Below are 20,190 nucleotides of genomic sequence, written 5' to 3'. Positions count from 1 at the left end.
CAAAATGTCTTGCAGATAAATGTGTGTCCTTTTGGCTAAATCAAGTGTATTGCTGATAAATGAAAAAAAATGAGTAGTCTATGAATATCAAGACTCTAGTGGTCTCAAACATCTGCACTTTTAAAAAATAAGGGTACCTGGGTGGCTCAGTGGGTTAAGCCGGTCTTTGGCTCCAGTCATGATCTCAGGGTCCTGGGGTGGAGGCCCACATCAGGCTCTCTGCCTACTTGAGATCAAATAAAATCTTTAAAAGAAAATACTTAAGAAAACAAAAACCCAAAACTGTACCTGCAAATTCTCACACTCCTTCCATTGAGGGATGGGGGGGGGTATTTCCCCTCCCCATTAATCTCATTGGGACTGTGACTGTTTCTACCAAGTGTAGAAGTGACAAACCTAGGTCAGAGAGGTCACGTCATGCAGCTTCCATCAAGGTTTCTTGAGATGCTTACTCTGAGGGAAGGCAGCTGCCACCTAAGTTTGACTACCCTGGTATCTCACATCACAGAGATTATGACCCGAGCTGAAGGCAGACCCTTAACCAACTGAGCCACCACGGAGCTCCAACTGCTAAGTCTTTAAATCCATGAACATGGGATTTTTTTCCCCAAATGAACCTGTAATTTCTTCCCAGTCTTTTTCATGCTCAACCTCTTGGTAGTTTTTCCGTGCTAGGCTTCCTCTTGCACAGATTTTCAAAGCAAATCCCATGGGAACAGTGACTGCTTTGGCTTTCAACTCTCTTCCTTTATGCTTTTTCAAGTAACACTGAGCAAGATGTTCTAAATTCTGAGCTTCCTATATTTAATTACAGCAAGCTAACAAATTTTGCATTCTAGGTAACGTGGCCCACAGAGACAAATCAACAGAATTACCTTTTAAACATGTGCTTCATACCTTTTCCTGAATAAATGCTTAATTAAGCTGGTGCCAAACCACCCTTTGACTAAACTTGTCAAGTTTCAACAAAATAACTAGAGTGAAGGGAGAAAAGCAGATTTTACTTCCAAATTTCTTTATTGAGCCGATTTTACAGTCGATTCCAACAATCCTTCCCTTCCACTTCTATTCAAAGAATCTACTCCTATTTCACACTGCATATGAAATTCCAATTCATTTTAACTTCAAGAAATTGCTACTCAGGGTAACCCAAACATGATTATTTGGCAAGATGGAATTCTAATTCAGTCTGTGCTTCTTTGTGAAGTAATGTCAATATTCTTTAACCGTCATCTGACAATTCTTTGGGGAAATACAAAAGCAGGATACAAAATGGTATTATGACTGAAGCCCAATCAAGGAGGGGCATGTAGTTATAATTGCTGTGTTTTATTACATGCTGATTTTAGGAATAAAACCTATAAAGATTCAAGGCAATTATAAAATATTGATGGCTTAATCAGTTAAGTTAGGACAAGAGCCAAGGAAGGGCCATCAGGCTGATCAGTAATTAATGTTGAAGCAGCTCGGCCAGAAAGCCCAAGTCCTGAATCACTATGTTCCATGCCCATGTCACCTAAAAACAAGGTGATGACATATAAAGAAAATATTACAAACAAAAAGTCCTACTTAAACACAAAATCCAAAACAAATAAAAGCACAATCTGATTTAAAAATGTCTTTATTAACAATTAGGCTGCTCATTCCTCTTTGCCCTGTTCTTCATTGGTTTTCTGGACAGAGTTCACCTGATCCTGCCAATTAAAAGAAACAATTACTCCAAAAGATGTTAAGAATCAGAGTTGTCAAACACTCACCGTTTAGCACTAACCAAGTAGACCTTTTAATATCAAAGTAATACTAATCAAGAAATGGGGTATTAACAGTATTTAATGATCATTAAGTATTGTTAATCTTAAGTATTAACAGTACTTACAGATCATTAAGTACTATATAGTTAAGGATTAAGATGCAGATTATTTTACCACCAGCCTTTGTCACCAGCTAGTTGATTCACCTTTAATTCCATTATTAGAACTTTAGTTGCAACCACTGAGAAGGGAGATCTCTTAAGACACTCCACTACCTGGCACCTCCCCTAGGTTTAAAATCCAGTCAATTAACTTAACACTATTTCTACCTTACTCTTAAATGATTATGACAGCCCTTTAACTGAACTATAATCTAACTATATCCATTTGTATTAGATGATGAGACAACAGGCTACTGTCTACCTACTATTTTTTTTATAAACTCTTGGCACGCAGCCCTGTCCCTTTGTTTACATACAGTCTATGACTGCTTTCCCAGCTCCAACAGAACTGAGTTGCCCTTTAAAACTGCCAACCCTTCTAGGACATCATCAACTCTAGATGACCCCATCTTATAAGTATTTGGTTAAAAAATAGACAATTTCCAATTTTCCAAACCTTCTCTTTTGCACAGTTCTATGTATGGAGGCAAACAAACTCCTACAGAAAACTAAAGTCCCTTTTCTTTTTTTTTAGAGAGATTTTATTTATTTGACAGAGACAGAGAGAGTAGGAACACAAGTAGTAGTGGGAGAAAGAGAAGTAGGCCTCCCACTGAGCAGGGAGCCCGACATGGGGCTTGATCCCAGGACCCTGAGATCTTGACCTGAGCTGAAGTCAGATGCTTCACAACGAAGCCACCCAGGCGCACCCCCCCCTTTAAAAGATTTTATTTACTTGACAGAAACACAGCAGAAGAGGGAAATGAAGCAGGGGGAGTGGGAGACGGAGAAACAAGCTTCCCACTGAGCAGGAGCCCAAGATGGGGCTCAATATGGGGCTTGATCCCAGGACCCTAGAATCATGACCCGAGGCAGAGGCAGCCGCGTAACGACTGAGCCACCCAGGTGTCCCTACAGTCCCTGTTTTTCTGAGGGTTGAGGCAAACCAACAACAATGCCTACAGCCTCAAGAGGGCTATTAAAAGGACTGTAAATATTTTTAGTAGTATAAAAACAACATTATTCCCTACAGTTATAACACAGAGTAAATTAAAATTAAATATTCACACACAAGTAATTATGTCTGTAACACCCAAGAGTTCTTCTGAAGGGAGTTTACAGAATAAGAAACATTCAACTTACCTAGATAGTTCCTCAGTCTTACAGGCTGTGGCTTTCTTTCTTGGTTCACATTGTGTGATGTCGTCTTGAGACTAATAGCTTATCCACCTATCATTAAAAATATCATCTTATTAAAATAACATGTATAGCATACTACATTTTCATTAACTATAGTGTATACATCTTTTTCTCAAGATCACCAAGAGGCACATTTTTGGGCCCACCCAATCAGTGGTTTTTTTCTTTTGTTTTGCTTTGTTATTGCTTAGGAAAGACCTGGTCTGCACTACAGTCTTCTAAATTTCCTCACACACACTCAGAATTTTCCTCCTATCCAAGACTGGACTATTCTCTAAGTAAAAGAGAATTTCTTTCTTTTGACAGACAGAGATCACAAGTAGGCAGAGAGGCAGGCAGAGACGGGGGTGGGGTGGCGGTGGAGGTGGAGGTTGGGGGTGGAGCAGGCTCCCCGCTGAGCAGAGAGCCAGAAGTGGGGCTCGATCCCAGGACTCTGGGATCATGACCTGAGCCGAAGGCAGAGGCTTTAACCCACTGAGCCACCCAAACACCCCAATAAAAGAGAATCTTAAGGGAGATTCTGAATGGGTCAAGAGTGGAATTTAGAGTTCTAAAAATATGGCATTTTTCCACTAATTCAAGCTGGTTTCCCTTTACACAATCTTTTATCTCTATTATTTTTGGATTTATTTATTTATCTGACACAGAGAATGCACAAGCAGGGGGAGCAGCAGGCAGGAGAGAGAGAAGCAGGCTCCCCACTGAGGAAGGAGCCCAATGTGGGGCTCAATCCCAGGACCTGAAATCACGACCCAAGCCAAAGGCAGACATTTAACCAACCAAACCACCCAGGTGCCCCAATCCTGTACCTTTTCTTAAAACTGAAACATAAAACACACAACAGTCTATTAGTTTTAGGTATACAACACAGCTTCATCCATGTACCTTCTGTCAACTTGTCTATCGTCTTGACACTTTTATAAGTAAAATAGTCCCCACTTTCTCAAGCTCACACACCCAATTTTTTAAAAAATTTACTTGAGAGACAGCGTAAGTGCATAAGAGAACATAAGCAGGGTGAGGCAGAGAGAGAGGGAGAAGCAGGCAGAGAGAGCCTGATGCAGGTCTTGAACTCAGGACCCCAGGATCATGACCTGAACCGTGGGCAGATACTTGACTGAGCCACCCAGATGCCCCCCGCATGTTGTTTTCAAAAACCAAAACACAGGGACGCCTGGGTGGCTTAGTGGGTTAAAGCCTCTGTCTTCGGCTCAGGTCATGATCCCAGGGTCCTGGGATCGAGCCCTACATCCGGCTCTCTGCTCCGTGGGGAGCCTGCTTCCCTTCCTCTCTGCCTACTTGTGATCTAAGAAATAAATAAAATCTTAAAAAAAAAAACACATGGGTATTATCTCAGAAGTAAACATCTTAAAAAATCAAACACATTTGGGGCACCTGGGTAGCTCAGCCATTAAGTGGCTGCCTTTGCTCAGGTCATGATCCCAGGGTCCTGGGATCAAGCCCCACACTGGGCTCCCTACTCAGCAGGGAGTAGGGAGCTCCCACCACCCCCCAACCCCACTTGTGTTTCCTCTCTTGCTGCGTGTCAAATAAATAAGATCTTAAAAAACAAAACAAAAAACAAAACCCCAAACACGTCTCACCCCACATAGCTAAATCACATTGTTTAACCTTTGTTAACATATCACACTCAAAAGTCTTCTACAGGTTAGGACTTCTAAGGAAACTTACTTGAAGTGAGTGAGTACTCCAGTATCATCAGCCAACCTCAATCATTCTTACCTAAAGAATAATAAGAGAAAGTTAATATAAAAGACAAGGGTATAAAGGTTTGAAAATGCTAGTTAACTTTAAAATTTAGAGAGTAAAATTCCAGAGACAAAGATTAGGGGCAAGTTACAGCATTAAAAAAAAAAAAAAAAAAAACCAAAAAAAGAAAAAAAGAAAAAAAAAAAAAAGAAAAGAAAAAAGGAAAAAAAAAACCAAAAAAAAGAAAACAGGAAGAAACTTGATGGGGGGAAAAAATCTAAAATTATTTTTATGTAAAGTAATAAAGTAGACAGCTCAATTCAAAGAATAAAAACTGTATCTTATTTAAAATACAAAAGCCTATCTGCTATTTTCACCAGTCTGAGCACAATCAAGTTTGACTGCAACCCAAAATATACTATCCCTTATGTGAAGGTATGTGACAACGTTTACCTTACCAAATGAGTTTTAACATCAGCTCTCTTTTCATATGAAAGCACGTACCCTGCTCCCCATTCAAGTATGTCTTCCGGTCTCAGGTGGACTGACCACCTGCAGCAGGAGTCCTCCAAGAGTGCCCTCCCCCATCCACAGTACACAACAATGCAGTTGTTATCCTGCAATCCTCTGTATTTGCCTCGTTCTTTCCCTCCAAGTCCTCACTGAGTTTTCAGTTAGGGCAGGGAAGCTAGGCCTTATTCGGGACAGCAAGGAACCTGAGTTTTTCTGAGGGAGAAAACATTCACCTTCACTATATATGCCTGGCAGGGCCACGGTGCACAAAAACCAGAAAGATCAGCCTTAATTCAAGTTCCAGGTTTTTCTTCCTCCCTGATTATCAGTTACTGCCAAGGGGATTAAAAAAAAAAGCTCCCTGTTGCACATGTACCATCCATAAGGGATACTATATCGTTTGCATTCTCCCCCATTCTCCAGATTATCCTATCCTGCATCCAGCCCCCTTCTCACCCTCCAAATAAAATCTTTTCAGCACTGGTGTTCAAAAGCAACATTTTTATGGTTGATGGTTTACCAACTGTGAGATTTCCACAGTTGAGTCTTAAAAATTGCCAATCATTATCTAGCAGCAATGACAGATGATTAGGAACAGTCAAATCCTCAGAATTCTTTCCCTAATAGGCAGCCATTTGAGAACTGCACTAGCTGACAGAACACTGAAACATTATCAGCTAAAGCCAAAACCAAATAAAGGCCCAGAACAAACATCCTGGCTCTCTCAAACCTGTCCAAAATCATTAAGGGAAAGGCAGTAAATGCAGGACTGTGGATCATGTCACTGCAGCTGACAATGATTAACAATAGGAGACATGCAACCCCCATTTAGGTTAAAAGTCCAAACTAGTCACACGCATCTCTTCTCTAGGGGAAAAAAATGACTATTATGCATTCTTTGTAGGTTTTGCAACCTGTGTGAAGAGCACCCATTCCATTTCTTTCATCTTTCAGAAAGCACCGGTATCTGTTCCAAGGGCCTAACAGTACGAAAATGCATTCTGGCATCACACCTCTGAACTTTAGACCATTCTCATTAAAAAGAATAATTTGGGTTTGTAACAAGAAAAGACTATGAAATACAATGCAAGCACCTCGGTATAGTGTTGTTACTGCAACCCATTTATTCCCAGCTTTTTGAGTGAGTGAGACCCTCTACACTAAGATTCACAAATTATAGCTACATACAAATCGAAACTAGTAAGAATCGACTTAAGTCACAGGTTTCTCATTTCAAAGTGCAAAAACCTATTCATCTTGAAATAAGCAGAAATGAAGCAAAATTAACCGCCCTCCCCAGTAATGTTCCTCAAGTCCATAGATTATAACAAGTACGTTCTCTCAAAATTGTTACTGGCTATTAGGAAATAAACCTGAGCTTTTATTTCTAAGCACTCGAATCACTAAATTACGGCAGCAAGTGTTGGCCACCGATTTAATGAATTATGCCACAGGAAAACCCCATCAGGGTTGTATGTCAATTTAGTGACACTCTCGTCACTAATACTGAGCATTATGTTTGCACTGCATTGTACTATCAATATAGAACTAAACTAGTCACCATTTGCTTTTTTAACAGGAGAGTCAAGTTATTTGCTTGAACAGACTACATATTAAGTACCAATTTGTCCCCACCTTGTGAATTGCTTGCCAAAGAACAAGCCATTTTTCTTGATAGAGTGGAAGAAAATTCTCATAGTCATGAAGAGTTTTCACCGGCATTTATGCAAAGTAAACCGAACTTTCCAGTTACAGAGCAGAAAGCATTATACATGATAGCGGTTTCTCATGCATGCTATCTAAAAACCAGCTCAGAGACCAAAGTTAAGTTGAATTGAGGTCTGGAACAACAGTTGATGCAAAGCTTACAAAGCTTAAGTCCTAAGCAACAAAAGAAGGTGCTTTTGAAGACTTTTCTTTTTCTTGGGTGAACATTTTGGATTATATAACATCACATCCCTAAAGCTAATAAGGGAACCAAATTTGAAAAGCTACTCTGAACATGTGCAGTTATCCTACAGAATACGACGAAGGCTTAGGATTGGGAAATGGTTCCCAACATGTATTCAACTGCAGGCAAATCAACATGCCACACCACTTTCCCCCAGGTTTAGAGCAGAGACACTTTTAGATAAGTCACATAACTTGAACTATACACATTAGATTCCCACCTAAGCCCACATTAGTAACAAAGGTATTCCCATGAAGCCCATTAAAAAAAAAAAATTTAAATCACATTACAAAAAAAAACTGTACTTTGTCTTAATTCACTCAACCTACAGAAATTACCGAGATTGCATTCTGAAATTGATATTGCTGACCTATGAGGTCAGTTTGCTACAACAGAGACTCAGTATCACAGGCTATACAGTCGTGTCAATATGCTTAAAAGCACTCTACTTCCCAAGTATGGTTTGATTCCCTCTCCCCCACACCACTGATATGCTCCAGGTTCTCTTCAGTTACAATGCAACTAAAGGAAACCACGCAACTGAATCAGACATACCAAAGAATCAAGTTTGCACTTTTTATCTGAGAACTGCAACAGCACTGAATTCTGCCTGACAAATTACAGCTCTAAGCCCAAACCCACGCAGTTTTGATAGAAACTAGCTTTACCATACAAGTGTTAGGTGCTGCACTGCAATTTCATTGTCAGAAGTGTGATGTCAGAATGCCCACGGAATAAAAGTACATAGCAAGTCACCAAGTTAGATTATATTGCTTGTTACCTACCTGTATGCAGTCGGCAATGAGAATCTTGGAGCAAGCAGGAATACTACATCCGGGTCCTAATGTCCATTGCCATTTGCGGTACTACGTTCCTCACAGTTACGCACTGCAGAAATGCTGGCTAAACGCAGTTATGTAGCAGGCCACTACTTTAATAGTGCATAATTGCAGTCCAAGAACACCAGAAAACATTCCGCCACAACAGAGTGGCGCCCAAGAAAAGCCAAGTATCTAAATTTTTGTCTGCCATAATATGCCACTTATAAAAAATTGCACAGGCGTACCGTTACAATTTCCCAAATTATTATCTGTTTATATTAGTGGTATAATACATCTATAAAGAGTGGTGGGGTTTATAGTACTTCTACTTAGGAGTTTAATTAGTGTTCTAAGCCAAGAGGATTAGGGTTTCACTGAATGTGAGCCATTGGGTTAATCTTAGAAGGTACCTACTAAATACACTGGGGTCTCTTAGAGAATGCAATTTCTTAAGATTAGGAGTAATAAGCTTAAAACGATCAGTGTTCCTCTTAACACAAAATTATGAGAGAAAGTAGAGGAGAGGAAATGGGGGCAGGTGGTTACTTTAAATGAGAAAAATGACTAAAATACTTCAAAGGTACTACACTCCCTTTCCCACCCCACATTTCATTATCAGCTTTTAGGAAATTCCTTTTTAAGATGATTTCAATTCACATTAGTCTAAAAACTATCATATGCATTCCAAGACTTATTGAAAGTCTATTTGAGTAGCTTACAACCCTTGGTACACTGCTGTTTCAGTGATTAAAGGCAAAACTTAGTTGGAACTAAGCAACATTATTTGCTAAACAACGTTTAGCAATTCTACAGCCCACAGTAAGGCTATCAAAGCCACAACTTTCAGGAGATTATCCATTAAGCATCCTTCACCACTCTTCAAAGGTACAGTACTACAAAAGCTTATTTTAGGGGTCTGTGCCAGCATCCCTTATAAAGAAAGGCATGTAATCTGAAAAATAAACTGAAACATTAATTTTATAGGCAGATTTTCCCACTTCCCCACCAGCCCCCGCCCACACACATTCAAGTTCACCCTCTGTGGGTGTCCCATGAACACCCCTTATGTTATCATTAGTGGAGTCCCTACCATACAATTCAATCAGATTGTAATGGATTCCTTTCAAATCCACACCCTTGTTTCCATACAGATAACCTCATACATATCACCAATTGATGACTTAGGACAAAACTTCCTTATTGATAGAATAGTGGTAGAACTACTACCCATTTCCAAATGTCTTGGTGAAGAAATGATGATTTTCTAAGGAGACTCTCTTCCTTAATTAGCACACCATGTACCTGTCAGTCACACAAGCAGAACTGGGTGACACGCCTATAATTATATTCCCCTAGTGTTTTACTTTTAGTATTATCCAGTCTCCTATGCACAAAGTGCTCAACTGTTTCAACAATAGGTTTCCCTTTGTACTCAGGCACAATACTAAGCTTCAGCATTTTAACCAAGATTTGATTTAGAATTTTACTTTTGCCAATTAGCACCAAGAACAGAGGTGAAAAAGAGGAAGACACATTCCATAGTGAGAGCTCTGTAATGTACAAATTTGAATGGAAACGTAACTAAGAACAAGCCAAACCGTTCGTTACTTTACCTACTTTTAGGAAACTCTTCCTCTGCTAACATATATGCACTGGGAAAACAGGTTCCCGTTGTACTAACAGACAACAGTAACGATCTACTTTAATAAAAGTCAAAATGTCTTTCCTAATGGAAGGAGATTCAATGAAGTTGACAATCAACTGACAACACCATCGAAACACTCCAAAACTTTATGGTGGGAAGAAGGGCTATTTGTACTGTGTAGCATAAGCAACTCTCTCCAGAATTAGTGCTACATCGAAAGTAAACTATGGAAAAACATGTTAACAAATATTTTACAGTAAGAATTATTATCTGCAACCCTATTTGTCATTAACAGTCACCACTAGTTCTTAGACAAGAGAACAAGTAGATTGTTACAGTCCTACAGATTTTGCCCACCAGCAGTAGCACAAGGAGATGTAAAAAGTTACAGAGTACAAATGCATACATAACTAAAGCTACTTTATGGTTACTACGCTTCTTACTTTCCAGTTGCATTTTTCAGACTAAACCCCATCTTCATAAATCACTTGAAGTAATACATGAAAAGGCTTCATGTTTAACAATCTTTAATTCAAATGTGAAAGTTCAATACAAGCCATATGTAGGGCTTGGGACTTGTTCTTTTAAAAACAAGAATGGAGAAATGCAACAGAATGATCTTTCCACTTTTTCTTCAGAAACTTTCAAGGAAAGGATAGATCATAGGGCCATAAAGATCCATTTAGTCATACCCACTTTCACTCCCTACCAATAATCTTTCACCCATTCCATCATCTTAATACACATTCCCGAAGGAAGATTTACAGTTCAGCTTGCTTACATAACCATTTAAAATACTTAGCACCAGCTTGCTTCCTATAATGCCAAACAAATCAAATCATGAAACTACTTCAATATGCATTTCTTCTTTTTAAAACAAGGGGGTACTTGTTTGTAGAAAGCAATACTTAGCCTACAGATACATTTCCCAGAAACGGCAGGTGCCATTTGAAGGCCTAGACACGCTCATGCTTTCAAAGTGGAATACCTAGCCTAATGTGCATAGAAGCATGAATGGCAAAGTTGAAGATCAATATTATAACTATTTTTTCTATTTATTTGAAGCACAGTAAAAAAAAAATTGGTACACTTTGGAAATTCAGTGGCACAAGGTACACTGCCATAACTTGAGGGACATTATACAGTTAAAAAAAAAAGTAAATAAAAAGAAAAAAAATTCCCGTTTGAAACACTGCATTACATAATTTTACCTGCCCAAACAGACCATTTACAAATATTAGGTCAATAAACTGCTAACATCCATAAAAAGGTAGCTTTCTTACTAAAATGCAAGAATTTAAAAGATTGGTATCTAAACAAGAAAAGACAAAAACAAACTGGAATGAAAACCTAGGTATCACATCTAAAATCGGGGCTTTTTGTTTGGGCCTTCATACTCTTCTCTCCCTCTACCATATCCTGCTGGAGTTCCAGGCCCCATTCCTCTAGGACCCTGTCCACCCACAGGTCCCGCACCTCCCTGCCCAAAGCGCTCAGTACGCTATTGGAACAGTAAATTAACAGTTCATTATATGTAGTTGATGTCCATGTGTGTTAAGTAAATATTTTAGAAGGTTCCGTAGTCAACGTTCGTCGATACAATCACCAATGAGTCGATCCACAGGTACCGGGAACATAGAAAGGAAAAAAGGGTAATTTGAAAATTAGTTTACGATAATACATGCCTTGTGGTATGTTCCCACTTGAGCCATTCTCATACACCTGTTTCAAAGAATAGGTCTTCCCTGTAGTGCTAAAAAATTTAAGCATTAGTGCAGATGTGAAAACCCATTCCAAAATGAGTTTTAAGAAATTTCACATCAGATTAACCCACTGGAAAAGCTTGCAAACTTCTCACTTTCAAGGTCTGAACAGGAAATTTATTTTCCAAGTAAGCCTAACAAGCCCAACCAGACAGATTCAATGCACTCAATGAAGTGACAAAGACCTACTCACCAGTTAGTGGCATGAGCTGCGTAAGAAACCTTGTGCTTTTCAAGATCTTAAGACACATCTGCTAACTTGCAGAAAATCTTAAAAGGTTCAAAGTTTTAATAAAATGCTACCAGACTACAAAAAGAAAAAGCATAAAAGACTAACAGATTTAGTCACTTAACCGGCACAGTAACTTCATTAAAAAGTATTGCCATATTCTCACAGGTATACCACCTTCAGAACCATCACTACATAACCAGAGACAATTATGTTCCCAGTAGTCTGTGTTGCTGCAAATTGACTGAATATACAGCCCACCCCCACACCGGCCCAGCTTTTTCTTCAGGTCTTTGAAAGTCCACTGGTTAGCTATGATTCCACGTTTTGGCTTTCTCTCAAACAACTAAACACCAAGCTCAAGTAACTGCAATAAAGCAGGATTTCATGATTCCACCTGGTTTTAAGTACTTCTAATCTGAGAAATCTATATTCTCCAAACAGAAAAACCCTATAGATATGCAAAGCACAGAAGCCTCAACTATCTTTCAAATTCCATTCAGAATAAATTACTGAGAGCATCACTCCAAAAATGCAGGGGGGGAGCATCAGGGTTTAACTGTTCCTATACATATTTCCAATAGGTTTCCTACTGAACACTATAGAACTACTTAAAAAACTAAACCTCAACCCTCTAAACTATTTCTCAAAATCCTAAAAATTTCAGGGTTTTAGCCCATTATGCTGTGTATCTCAAAAGCTCTAAGAAAATTTTTGGGTTTCACGATTATGTTACTACATCACCTTAAAACCCTATCTGTTACAAGGGACATACAAAGAACCTTAATTGTGGGAACATCACGTCAAATTAGTTTTACAAATCTGATACAGACCTACAATCTACCTTTCAGAAAAGCATATAAACCAAAATGTTACCCACAGTATTTTTTTAAAACTTAAAGAAAGCTAGTAACACTATGTTTTAACCCAACCAGGTATTTATGATTCTAATTCTCAAAAAACCTTATGGAGATTTTAAATAGACTAGGCCCCATACTAAATCCTTATACTCCTATATGTAAAATGAATCTAATAAGCTTCGTGCTAAAGCTTCCCTCCTTTGCCAAAAGTTTGCAGGTGAACCAATCAGATTCAGTTCAGTTGTGAAAATGCACTCTTCTCTAAACCCACCTCTAAATCCAATATTCAATTTTCCTACAATTTGTAAAGCCCTAACACAGCCACTCAGACCAACTCACTTGGTGGTTCTAAAGCATCCTGACAGGCTATCTGTACAGTTAAAATATGAAAGCATCAAGAAGGTTCAGATCAAATGCACACAACTAGTATGCTTAAAATTGTCAATGATTTTTGCTATCCTGTAGCAAAATAGAGATGTCAGTTTATTTTAGAAGGTGCACCTATTGAGAGGCCCAACAAGTGGGAAACGACGAGTCAAAACAGTGAACAACTCCCTTTTCATGGGTAGAAACCACACCAAATATAGATCAAAGTCCTACACATCACTAGAACATGCCTAAAACTATAAACTACAAGTCTGATTCATATTTATGGCAAATATCAGCTTAATGAATGACAGTTTGCCATTTGATTACTCTCACTTGGATGCAGAATAATCAGGTACATCATCTAACATTTAGAATTTCAATTTGCCATGTGCTAGAGTGCAAAAGTACACAAGCAATATAATAGAAAGCACCTATGTCTACTTATTGCCAAAGAGGACTCCAACATACTACTGACAGCATTGACTTCTTGTTGGCAACCATTTCTGTTTAGGTTACCACACACTGAGTTCTTCTATGTTGCCAAAGTACTCCTCGATATTATGATTTACGTGATAAGGGAACTAAAAAGAGGTCCAGTTACCTACTTAAAAAAGAAAAAAAACCAAAAAACAAAAAACAAAACACACACACGTAAGTTGTGAAAAATGAGAATTTCCTTCGTACTACGTCATACAGGATACATTACCATGTCGCTTCCCATCATGGAACCACTCATGGTTGCTGGTGGGACTCCAGGATTAGCTTCATAACCTATGCCACCTCCACCACCTAGAGGTGGAAATTTCTGGCCTCCTGAACCATAGGGATCTAGGAAACAAAAATGCTGGTTACAACTCAACCAGGACACTGCTCTCTAATGGTACTGCTAATTTGATTTTCCTGCTTACCTCCCATGTTCATTGCTCCTCCACCACCCATTCTCATGTCTCTTTCTCTCTGCAAGAAAAAGAAATAAAAATGAACCCTTTCATACACCTGTACTATACCAAAAAATTTCCAAAACTTAAAAATCAGTTAAGACTACACGTAAAACCAGTATTCTGAAACCAAATGTTGAGAACTCAATTATCAGAAAACCCGTAAGGCTTCTTCCCAATCAGTGAAATCTTTAGGCCCAGCCAAGAAAATAAAACTTAAAAGTGTATTAATCATAATAACACACTTGTATAAAGAACGGCCGTCAAGTAAAAATGTCATTTATTTGAGCAAAGTTTCATTTGAGGTACCTCCAAGTTTTGTAGACAACTCCAATTACATTTCAAAAGAATTTTACTTACTGGATCCATGTAGCCCATCCGGCTATAACTTTCCTCTCTTTGGCGTCTCATTTGTTCTTCCATTTCACGCTGACGAATCATCATCTCTTCCTCCCTTCTACGTCGTTCTTCTTCTTGCCTGGAAATATTCACCAAGCATATAAACTGAAGTGTCATACGCATCTTTTAAAAGCCAATTTAAAGAAAGCTAGTAATGTGCCTCAAAGCTTTACAAAGTCTAGACTACAGCAAACACACATGAAAGCGTGGAGTGTAGAAGAGACTTAGAAGCATTCTGGCAAAGAAAACAGACGTCATCAATCAAAACCTTACATTCTACTCCAACTTTGTGTTAAACCAACACTGACCAGTATGTAACCTCCCTGTAGTCCATCAGACTCGCCTGCAAAATTTAGGCCCATCTTTCCCTCTGAATGTTAATCCAGAAGCAAAGGCTTATTAGCTTAACAAAATTTTACCTTAGTTGCATTTCTTTACGTTTCTGCATTTCTTGATTGTGAAGTTCTTCCATGCGTCTTAATTCTTCCTGGCGTCTCATCAGATCTGAACATTAGAAAATTGTTTTGAATTCACGTCAATGGGACTATAAAAAAATTTCAAAAACCAACTGATCCCATCAGTGATAATTTACACAAAAGGGTCTTTACCTTGACGCAGAAGATTTGCCTGATGCTCATGATAGGCATCTTCCATTTCACTTTCCAATTTGTCTTTTGCATCTTTCATGTTTTTTTCAACTTGTTCCCTTTGCTGTTTTTCCATTTCATCCAGGGATTTCCAACGCTGAGAATATTCATACTCAAATGTGCCATGTTGGGCAAAACGAGGAGGCGTTTCTCTCTCCCTGACAGTATTTAAACATGAACCAGTTTGTGACACACCCAAGAGATACTACCTGATTGCCCTAAAAACAGACGTCCCCCCGGCCTATCACATGTAAGAAATCCCAAAAGGGAACAGCCCCCTTGGCTCATGTAAAACAGCCTACATTAAAAATGGCATGTTCCAGGGCCAGCTGCTTGGCTTATTCTGAGTCTTGATTTTGGCTCAGGCCATGAGAGTGAGCCCTGCCTCAGCAAAGTCTACTTAAGATTCTCTCCTTCTACTCCCACCCACAACCACGCCACATGTACCTGGCCGTGCTAATAAACAAATCTTCACAAAGTAATAAATAACAGATCCCAGGACAATAAATCCCACCTTCCTCATTTCCTAATTTTATTTCCTCTAACCAAATTCCTATTCAAGGACTATTTTTTTTTTAAAAAGATTTTATTTATTTATTTGTCAGAGAGACAGCACAAGCAGGCAGAGTGGCAGGCAGAGGCAGAGAGAGAAGCAAGCTCCCTGCTGGACACGATCCCAGAACACGGGGATCATGACCTGAGCGGAAGGCGGCAGCTTAATCTACTGAGCCACCCAGGCATCCCTCAAGAACTGTTTTTTTAATCCTTAAAAAGATAGGTATTCATCATGCAGTTGTTCAAAGGCCAAACAAAACTGCATATAAAACATTAAGCAACAAACATTAAGCATTTGACTATCTCTGCTTCAAAACCTCTAAACTTCCTGACCCTTATATTTCTATCAAGCACATGCATTTCAAAGAATTTCTCATTCTCTAAACAAAACTGAAAAACTACTACAAGTTCTCATCTGCAATTAAAAATTGCTCAGATTAAAAAAAAATTGCTCAGATTAAATCAATCTTACTTTTGATACATTGGATTCTTCTGCGCAAGTTTTTCAGGAAGGCCATCTTCATCATCTAATTGTTCAAGTGGTTCCACAATGACTGGACGAGGAGTTCTAGTAACAGAAATGGTTCCATCTTAACTGCTTTCAGTTTTATCCCAACTTCCTCATCCAAGTTAATAAATAAAAATTATTATAAGCATATGAACTTACGTTGTCAGTAAGAAAACACCTTCACTGCATCTTTCAAAGGCTTTTCTTGCTGCTGGTTTAGAAGCAAATTCAACAATGCCTTTCCCTGTAGATCTCCCACGATCATCCACAATTACAACAGCCCTTTCAATAGGACCAAATTGGCTAAAGGCTTCTTCCAACAGTTCATTGGAAACGTAAGGTGAAAGATTTCGAACGGAGAGAGCGGCAGCGTGTGTGGCAAAACGAACCCGAAGCTGTCTACCTCTCATGGGTGTATCATCAAGTTCAGCTTTGGCAATTTCAGCCAATGCCCTAGATTCCTGAAAGTATCAGACATACTCATGTTAATATAACTTCAACATCAGTTAACATCCACTCTAGAACGGTCAAAAGCTTAACTCCCTTCCCTTTCTCCAGGTTAGCTCAAGATCCGCAGGCAGCTCTCCCTGACACCACCCAGGGTAGGTAAAGGTCTTACCCACCCACTCCTGTCTTTTCTTAGTACCAACAATTATTCATAATACAAATGCACCTTTTTTGTAAATAACGATGAAAATTTTAAAGACCAACTTACTGCTGTTGGCTTGAAACACTAGAGTTTGCAGTAGCAAAAAACAAGGGAAAACCCCTCTAAATCCACATTAAAAAAGAAAAAAAAAAACTCACAAGTTTAATAAACCCAAATCCTTTGCCTTTATTGATAAAAACTTCTCCTGGTTCTCCATATTTAGCGAAAAGTCTTTTGAATTCATCCTCTGTGATATCAGCAGGTAGATTCCCAACAAACAACCGACAACGCTGAGTGTAAGTTTTCTCTCCAGGCCTCCTCAAGAGAGACAAGTTGGCTTTAAATCCCTAATGAAAAAGGAAGGAAATTTTCAGAAACCAATGAATGACCTTAACAAGTAGAAAAATCCAGTAATAATGTTCGCTTTCCCAGACTGGGTAATACCACCAATCGGGTTGCTTTTCTGTTCCATTTATAGTCAAAGTCAAGACTCCGTATCAGAGGGATTTCCAACGTATTAACTATCATCAAATAGCCCAAACCATCCAAAACACTCGAAAATAGACCTATAGCCCTCTCCAAACTCGACTCAACACAGTCAATATCAGCTGTATATATTAAGTATTCTTGGCAAACCTAAATCGTAGCATTAACACATTAAGTTAAAATGGCCACCGACTATTAAGTGAAAAAAAGGATGCGATGAAAATCCTGCTATCACCGGTACCTTTGTGCCTGCGCTTTTAAGGTCTCCCCCAACCTGGCCAACCCTGCATTTCACGCTCTACTCCGTCCCCAGGATCCTCTGGTTTTAACAGGGCCGAGCACAGCTTCTCATCGCTGCCTCCTCGGGCCACCCACCCTCGGTCCTCGGCCAGCCGGGAGACTAGCCTGGGGCCAGGAAGAGGACCCACGCCTTCCGCCCCACGCTCCGGCAGCGGCCCCGCCCTCCACCGCCCGCGCGCACGCGCCTTCCGGTCTCCGACAAAATGGAGGCCGGGAAGGGAAAGAGGAGGGGGCCGCCGCCATCTTAGAGAAACCGACGCGTAGCTCCGGGAGACACTCACCTCTGAGTCGGAGATCTTCTCCTCGCTGCGGCCGCCTGGCCCGCCAGGCGGGGGGCCCTGGTGGTGCTGCTGGTGGTAGGGCGGGTGGTGCTGCCGACCTCCGCGGGGCTCCCCGCCGCCTCGGTGCGGCGGCTTGGGGTGGCCGCCAGGAGTGCTTAGGCCCGGGCCACCGCCGGGCTTCGGCCCGCCTGGCATTTTGCCGCCCTTCGGGCCTCCGGGTCCTGGGCCCTGCTTAGGCCCGGGGCCTGGGCCCCCTGTGGGTGGAGGCGGCGGGCCCCCGGTCTGAGGCGGGGTGGTGGGGACCCCGCTGCTCGGCGGCGCGGGCGGGGGCGCCCCGGGGGGCGCCGAGGTGACAGCGGGCGGCGGGGTCGGGGTGGGGCCCGGCCCCGTAGGGGCCCCGGAGGTCGGAGGAGTGGCAGGCGGTGCCGAGCCCGAGGCCGGCGGAGCGCTGCCCACTCCGGGAGCCGGGCCGGGTCCCTGAGGAACGACAGGCTTGGACGAGTCCTGTGGCGGCGGCGGCTGCTGATGCGGCGGCTGATGGGGTGGCGGCTGAAGCGGCGGCGGCTGCTGTGGTGGCGGCTGTTGCGGCGGTGGCTGCTGCTGTTGCTGATGCGGAGGCGGTGGCGGGATCGGGGGCTTGGGGCCACCCTGGCCCGGGCCGGGCCCCATGGGTCCGCGGTTCTGATTGAGGCCCATGCCGGGTGGCGGGGAGCGGAAGTCGTGGAGGCCGCCGCGGCCGCCGCCTCCTCCGCGCCGGTGGAAGCCGCCACCGCCACCGCCACGGCTCCGGAACCGGTCCCGAGACATGTCTGTGATCAAGGGGCGGTCGAGGCAGAAGCGGAGAAGACGCTCAGGGAACGTGGAGGCCACCTTGCTTCGCACAAGATGGCGGATGACACAGGCGGCGCGCCGCCTTTGTCCTCGTCTTATATAGACCAGCTGGTATGGCCCCGCCTACTTCTCGATCGGTAGCTCCAATAGCCAATTGCAAGTACGGTACTTGATGACACTAAGTTACGGAGCGCTTATCTTTCCGATTGGCTTCCGGATGAGAGGAGGGAGGTGTAGGGGGAGGGGCTGAAGTTTCCAGTTGGCCAATGAGCGGAAAAGGAGTTGGCTGTAGGCCACTGTGATTTGCTGTGAGAAATTTGAATGGGTTCGCCAGAGCAATTTTCCCTGATAGCCAGGGCCCTATCAGCTCCTGGGGAGAGATGTTAGAGGACCCTTTTCTTTTCTTGATTACCCCCCAAGAGCTGCCTGCCGGTATTCTTGCCCGAAAAGAACAGATGTTCTCTGGTTCAAAAGCATAAATTACTTGTGCTTACTACCTACTCTACCTTGTGCTGGGCCAATTAAATTAGAGAAATAAAATCTTACCGATTTCACACACAGTCTTATTAATTTCATTTTGGAACCTCACTGGAGTACAGATTTGTTTTAGCAATATAAACTTCGGAATAGGCTTAAATTAGTGCACTCTTTGTTCAAAAAGGAAAGTTTTAATTGTGTACATATATGCGTGTGTATAGACTAGTAATTTACATACACAAATCACAGAAGGAATATAACATTTTCTTTAACTCCACTAGTACTGGGGCATCTGCCTTCGACTCGGGTCATGATCCCAAGGGTCCTAGGATGGAGCCCCGCGTTGGGCTCCCTGCTAGGCGGGGAGTGTTCTTCTCCCTCACTCTCTCCCTCTGTCCTTCCCCTGCTTGTGCTTTCTCTCCCTCTCTCTCTCAAATAAATAAAATAATCCACTAGCACTCAACACTTTGTGAACAGATTAAGATACTTTAAAATTACAATGTTAAAATATCTATATGGAATCAAACAATGGATAGTATCCTTCTTACTTCAAACTCTAAGTTTGGGGGTACCTGGGTGGCTCAGTGGGTTAAAGCCTCTGCCTTCGGCTCCGGTCATGATCCCAGGCTCCTGGGATCGAGACCCGCATCGGGCTCTCTGCTCAGCGGGGAGTCGGCTTCCTCTTCTCTCCTCTCTCTCTGCCTGCCTCCCTGCCTGCTTGTAATCCCTGTCTGTCAAGTAAATAAATAAAAATCTAACAAGAACAACAACAACTATTGGTTAAAAACAAAAACAAAAACAAAAACAAAAAAAAACCCTCCAACTTTGAAGTACCCCAGCCATGTCCGTTAATACCCTTCCAAGTTACTGTCATCCATGGACCTTTTGATGGATAATTTCTTCCTTTATTAATACTAGCTCATGGCTCTTTGTCTTCCTTTCCATCTCTACTTCTGCTCATCATTCAACATCTATTTGGATGACTGCCGGATATTCTGTTAATTCTTCACCTCCAACAATCTTCCCTTCCATCCTATAGTATCCACCTAACCCTCCACATAGTAATCCGGTGTTTGTTATTGCTAGTAACTATACCATCTCTAAGATCTCCTTTTAAGCATCTCAACTTTCTGAACAATAGTAACT

General features: G+C 41.4%; 1 protein-coding gene across 2 annotated transcripts; it reads right to left on the bottom strand.

Moving 5' to 3' along the window:
• Positions 1-1,603: 1,603 nt before the first annotated feature.
• SFPQ (splicing factor proline and glutamine rich) lies at positions 1,604-18,665 on the bottom strand. Of its 2 annotated transcripts, XM_032302578.1 has the most exons (13): positions 17,737-18,665; positions 16,828-17,016; positions 16,180-16,481; positions 15,985-16,080; positions 14,919-15,115; positions 14,730-14,814; positions 14,272-14,389; positions 13,882-13,930; positions 13,680-13,801; positions 8,072-11,253; positions 4,805-4,855; positions 3,056-3,142; positions 1,604-1,694 (listed from the first exon to the last, which is right to left on the bottom strand). In XM_032302578.1, the coding sequence occupies exons 1-10, from the start codon at positions 18,541-18,543 to the stop codon at positions 11,116-11,118; spliced, it is 2,103 nt and encodes a 700-aa protein (XP_032158469.1). In that variant the 5' UTR covers positions 18,544-18,665; the 3' UTR covers positions 1,604-1,694; positions 3,056-3,142; positions 4,805-4,855; positions 8,072-11,115. The 2 variants fall into 2 exon arrangements, with proteins under 2 accessions (XP_032158469.1, XP_032158470.1); XM_032302579.1 differs by lacking the exon at positions 8,072-11,253.
• Between the last annotated feature and the right edge of the window lie 1,525 nt (positions 18,666-20,190).

The sequence above is a fragment of the Mustela erminea genome, chromosome 10 (assembly GCF_009829155.1).
Source record: "Mustela erminea isolate mMusErm1 chromosome 10, mMusErm1.Pri, whole genome shotgun sequence".
Lineage (NCBI taxonomy): Eukaryota > Metazoa > Chordata > Mammalia > Carnivora > Mustelidae > Mustela > Mustela erminea.
This window is presented reverse-complemented; position numbering and strand designations above follow the sequence as displayed.

Coding starts and splice junctions, on each gene's coding strand:
- SFPQ (XM_032302578.1), bottom strand. CDS start 18,543: ATGTCTCGGGACCGGTTCCGGAGCCGTGGCGGTGGCGGTGGCGGCTTC. Junction 16,482..16,827: donor GATTTGGGTTTATTAAACTT/GTGAGTTTTTTT, acceptor TGATACTTTCAG/GAATCTAGGGCATTGGCTGA. Junction 15,116..15,984: donor AAGAATCCAATGTATCAAAA/GTAAGATTGATT, acceptor AAATACTGTCAG/GGAGAGAGAAACGCCTCCTC.